This window comes from Prionailurus bengalensis, chromosome F2 (genome assembly GCF_016509475.1).
Source record: "Prionailurus bengalensis isolate Pbe53 chromosome F2, Fcat_Pben_1.1_paternal_pri, whole genome shotgun sequence".
In the NCBI taxonomy this organism is placed as follows: domain Eukaryota; kingdom Metazoa; phylum Chordata; class Mammalia; order Carnivora; family Felidae; genus Prionailurus; species Prionailurus bengalensis.
The window spans coordinates 82,622,981-82,628,336 of record NC_057353.1 but is presented as its reverse complement, the minus strand read 5'-3'; the positions used below and the strand labels follow the sequence as shown (position 1 = coordinate 82,628,336).

The window sequence follows — 5,356 nt, the reverse complement described above, 5'->3', positions numbered from 1 at the left end:
CCCCCAGCAGCTCTGTGCCACCTGTGTCCCTCCCACCATGGGCACTGCCTCCCTGCGCCTGGCTGGCCCCAGGACCCACCATTCACCTGCTGGTTCCTCAGAAAGCTGCTGGGCCAGGGTGGCCAGCTGTACCTGGGTAGGCTGCAGGGCGGAGGCAGTGGACAGTCAAGTGGTGGGGGTGCAGGGCAGAGCACCTGTTAGTGGTCCCAGCTGGTGCTGTGGCCACCGCTTAGCCTTTCCACATGAGGTCATATGCAGGCCTGGGTGGCCTGAACTCCCGGGGCCTGCCTGTTTGCCCCAGGACCCTGGGCCATGAGGTTGCTCTGGAGTTGGACAGGCTGAGTAGGCATCTGGATGGACCCAAGGGGAGTGTGGTGATTGGGACCCCAAGAGAGAGCTGAGCCAGGCCTGGCCCCTCATCTCCCTAGCCATCAGGTCGCAGCTTGTGATGGGGCTTGGCCCGACCTTCTCCCTGGACAGTAGCAAAGGTGTCACAAAGGAGGGCCTGTCACAAAGGTGGGTAGGGGAGAGCAGCTCAGGCCTCCCCATTCTCAGCAGAAATACAGCAGAGTCCCCCAGCCAGCCAGTCAGTGCTGGGGTGTGGACCCAGGAGTATCCAACTTGAAAACCCTCAGTACTGCCTAGCCCAGGACACAGACACCTTCCCTGGCTGTGGGCCCGCCTCCTCTCAGGTCCCCTCTCTCCTGGGTCACCCTTGGCCATCCTCATGCAGGTGGCCCCCAGCTTCCTTCTGACCCCAGATGTGCCTGCCATGTTAATTCCTCCCTCTGTTCAGGCAGTATTGGCTGTCTTCTCAGTGCCAGGCACACAAATTCCCACCTCTGTCCCTGTACCTAGCTGGTCTTTCATCGCATTTGTCCCCACCCCTTCTCCAGCAGGCTGTGTGTTTCTCCCGCAGGGCTCTGTTGGGGCTGGCCCAGGACCCTCATGTCAGTGCCTGTCCACCTTTTAGGCCTCAGTTGAGGTGTTCCTTTCTCTGAGTGCCCACTCTGCTGTGGGACTCCTGTGTGCTGGTCTGGGAGCACCTGGGGGCCTGCTCCTCCCCCCAGGACTTGAGCTCTAGGACGTGGGTCAGCCCTGTATTCCCTGGGCTCCAGCCCTTGTGAACAAAGAAGGCTCTGCTCAGGAGTTCAGGGAGGGGGTGGTGCCTGAGATGGAGCTTGAGCCAGCCACGTGAGCACACACAGAGGGAGGCCCCTGCAGAGCAGAGACCTGCACACACGTGGCAGGACACAAAGAGTGGCTGTGTCCTGAGCCATCCTCCGTACTGTTCTGTGTGTGTGTGTGTGTGTGTGTGCATCGCGTCACAGAGGGGCTGCGTCCCCAGCCAGAATGCAAGTCCTCAAGGTAGCGGTCCCGCGGCCCAGTCTGCTGCTCCATGGCTTTCCTTGGAGCAGGGCTCACACCCTGCAGGGGCAGTGCTGAGTGAATGAGGGGATTTCATCGTTGAAGAGTTTAGAATGTGTCCAAGTAGAGTTTAGAGTAACCAAACATTTTTAAAAATTTTACTTACTTTAGAGAGAGAGAGCATACGTGCGGGGAGGGGCAGAGGGAAAGAGCGAGAATCTCAAGCAGGTTCCACGCTAGGTGTGGAGTCCGATCCCGTGGCCTTGGATCACCACCCCGGCCAAAACCAAGAGTCAAGCTGAAATCGAGAGTTGGATGCCCAACTGCGAGGCGCCCTAAAACGTTTTTAAAATGTAATCTTAAACAGAAAAACTACAATCTTCACTCTCCAAGCTTTATTTTTCCCGTGCCAATTAAAGATTACAAACATTTGGGACACCCGAGGGGCTCAGTTGGTTAAGAGGCCGGCTCTTGAGGGGTGCCTGGATGGCTCAGTCGGTTGAGCGTCTGACTTTGGCTCAGGTCACAATCTCACGGTTCATGAGCTTGAGTCACGTGTCAGGCTCTGTGCTGACAGCTCAGAGCCTGCAGCCTGCTTCAGATTCTCTTGTCTCCCTCTCTCTCCCCCTCCCCCTTTTGCGTTCTCTCTCTCAAAAATAAACATTAAAAAAAAAAAAAAAAACAAACCCTGCTCTTGATCTCAGCTCAGGTTATGATCCAGGATCATGGGATCGAGTCCCGAGTTGGGCTTTGTGCTGACAGCGTGGAGCCTGCTTGAGATTCTCTCTTCTCTGCCCCTCCCCCAGGCTCACTCGCTCTCTCTCTCAAAATAAATAAACTGAAAAAAGAAAAACAAGTACTACTACCCCTACCCTCCCATCAGTTTCAAACATGGGCCCTGGCGGTGGCCAAGCACTCCCATCTCCCCCAGGACCAACAACAAGATGGGCCAGGTCTCCGATGGGGAGCCAGGCCTCAGGAAGACCTCTCCTGCCTTATCGCAGCAACCTGTGAGGCCCATGAAAACCAAGATCCAGGCTGGCTGGAGGAACTTCATTAATGCAGTCAATACATGCCCCGTTCACACATTTCACTGGCAGTGCTAATGTTATGCTGTCACCTGGACCTGCTGAAGCTTGGACAGGGGCTGACAACAAGCCCTGGCCTCCCCACCCGAGTCCACTCCCAGGTTCCAAAGAGAGAACCTGGGTGCCCCTGAGAACGTGGCTGCCACCCAGAGAAAGCGGCCTAAGGCTGGTAGGGCTCCACTCCCTAGGGTCAGGACCTCGCCCGCCCGGGCCCTTCATCGGAATCAGGACGATGCTTTCACCTGGAGGCTAAACTGTCCAGCGCCAGTGGTTTCCCGGACTCTGCGGCGTTCGCGCGAGGGACACCCAACCAGGCACGCTCCAGGGCACAGACCTCCGGAAGGACTCGGAGGAACCCGCACCTTTTCCAACCCTTGGCCACTGAACGGAGTCCCTCAAGCTCCGATCAGGATCTGATCGACACCAGGCCCCCAGATTCCTGCCACGGAAGCTTCTTCCACCTCGCCAGACGTGGCGCTTCTGCCAGACTCTCCAACGCGCGGTGGAAGACGGGGCGCGGCGCCCCGCCCACCGGGGGGCCGCAGCGCCCCGCTCTCCCGGACCAATGAGCAGCGCGGGGAGGGACTGGAGCGGTACTGCTAGTCGAGCGGTAGGGCGCAGAGCCCGGAAGGGAGTGGGCGGGGCGTGAAGTCCAGGCAGCCAATAGACAAGGACAGGGCGGGCCGGCGTAGCCCATTGGCGGGGCCGAGGGCGTGGGGCGGAGCAAGGCCTGGCGGGGCGGTGGCGAGATGGCGGTGGTGGCGGCCCCCGGTCTGGACCAGTTACGCGTGGGCTTTGTTGGCGCCGGACGTATGGCAGAGGCCCTCGCGCAGGGCTTCCTTCGAGCAGGTGGGGCGCCTCGGGCGTGGGGGCGCGTGGGTCCCTGGGCCTGGGGACCAGCGGGCGTCCGACACCGGCCGGTTGTGCGAGGGAAGGGTTTCTCTGCGTGGAGGGATGCATCCCGCAGAGCTCCTGGGCGAGGAGCGAGGGCACCGTGGAAGCGGAGCGGGGCGGGTCCGGCCCGGCGGGCGTGGGCCCGGGCGGAAGGCGGACTCTGCTCCTGGGGACCCTGCGTCCCTGTGAGCACAGCGGGGACGGCTGTGCGTAGGAGGCTTAGAGTTGGTTGTCCCCGCACTGGCCAGGAGCCACATGGGGCCATAGACCGCCCACCATGGAAATGTGGATGGTTCGCGTTGAGATGTGGCGTGAGTTTACGGCATAAAATCTACGTCGGGTTTGGAAGATTTAGCACACAAGAAAAGAGAAAGTAACATATTTTGGTAACTTTTAATGCTGACTGAAACGAAGTTTTGGAAGAATAGCATTTTCTTTATATCGTGTTAAGTCAAATATGTTAGGATTGATTTCACCTATTTTCCTTACTTGTTTAATGTGACTACTAGAAAGCGTGAAGTTCTCTACGTGGCTTCAGTGATATTTTTCTTGGACAGCGCTAGCTTAGAGCCCGGGATCTCCTGCTAACTACCTGGTCTGCCTGGGTCCAGTTGCTTGACCTTTGAGCCTCCTGTTTCCTGTTTGTTTGCCGTCTCTACTCTGGCGGCGCGCTGCAGGTTTTCACAACCTCCGCAGCACTGTGGACACTTGGGGTGGGATAATTCTCCATTCTTCACATTGTAGGGTGTTTAGCCGCGTCCTTGGCCTCTTCCCACTAGATGTCAGTAGCATCCCCTGTTGTGAGAGGCAAAACTGTCTCCAGCAGTTGCCACAAGTCCCCTGGGGTTGGAAAGGGGCAGAGACTTCCCTGGTGGTGAACCACTGGTTTGCAGCAAGGCATGATAATGCTGTCCCTAAACTTACTCCACGGGATTTAGAAACCTTTACGTGTAGATTATAGGCTGGCTTTCTCCCTTCAGCCACAGTCAAGGTTCAGTGGGGTCAAAATCATCAGAAAATACTTTACTGCAAAACTCTCAAGTGTTTTGCCTGTAAAACCGCCAGTATCTCCTTCCTTCCAGGGTGGTGCAGATTCAGTGTTGAACACAGTAGCGGTAGGAATGCATGGCACTTGCCATTGTCCTGACTAACTGACCTTGTGTTTGGGTTGTGGGGTGCACTTCTGTCTTCCTGTTAGACCTTACAGAAACTTAATCTCCTCGGCCCTGTACCCGACAGGTGCAGATGATTTCTACCAAATGGGCGTTTAGCCCCAGCGCGGACATCCCAGCACAGATATACCCCCAGCTCCCCCGGAAGCTTGCCCCTGTTTGGCCTCCCTACCCACCACGGCCCCCTCCTCCCCTGCCTTCCTGTCCCTCGAGGTATAGGCCCCTGAGATCCATGTCCTCATGAGACTAGGCAAGCTCCTGGCCCCTGTGTCTAGCGGGGCCTGCGGCCGCGGCCACAGATGGGTGGTGGAGACTGACAAGTACCACAGGATGGACGTGATTGCCTGGTCCCGGCCGAGTGGAACACGCCTGCCACGCGCTTCGGTTCTTACAGAGTCTCAGGCAGCCAGCGGCCAGGCATGGCTGAGTGTAAGAGACCCTTCGGTGAGGGGCAGGCCAGGCCGGCCCCTGTTCCTTCCTTCCACCCCACCTCCTCACTGACTCTTCTGCTCTTTGCCTTTCTCTCCAGGAAAAGTCGAAGCTCAACACATACTAGCCAGCGCACCAAGTGACAGGAACCTCTGCCACTTCCGGGTGAGCTGGTCCCCGGCTCTTCTGAGTCGAGGCTATCCTGGTGGGGGGGAGAGGGGGCTCATGGTGGCTCTTGGCCCCTGTTCCTCTGAGACACTTCCTGGGGACAAGGGAATGCTGCTTAGTTAGCTGAACTTTTGAGACTGTCTGGGTTGGGGAAAGAGGAGGTCAAAGACTAGAAGGAAAGTCAAGGTTGTGGAGAGCAAGGGCGGAGTAACGGGGCGTGTGTGTGTGCACGTGTAT

The 5,356-nt window shown here is 57.8% G+C and overlaps 1 protein-coding gene across 2 annotated transcripts in view; it reads left to right on the top strand.

The window, feature by feature from the left end:
- Positions 1 to 3,180: 3,180 nt before the first annotated feature.
- PYCR3 (pyrroline-5-carboxylate reductase 3) overlaps positions 3,181 to 5,356 on the top strand; it is a 5,249-nt gene continuing 3,073 nt past the window's right edge. For both annotated transcript variants that reach the window (XM_043601977.1, XM_043601976.1), the window contains exons 1-2: positions 3,181 to 3,305; positions 5,052 to 5,116. In XM_043601977.1, the coding sequence (XP_043457912.1) occupies positions 3,206 to 3,305; positions 5,052 to 5,116 (165 nt within the window). In that variant the 5' untranslated portion in view covers positions 3,181 to 3,205. The remainder of the gene's footprint in view (positions 3,306 to 5,051; positions 5,117 to 5,356) is intronic.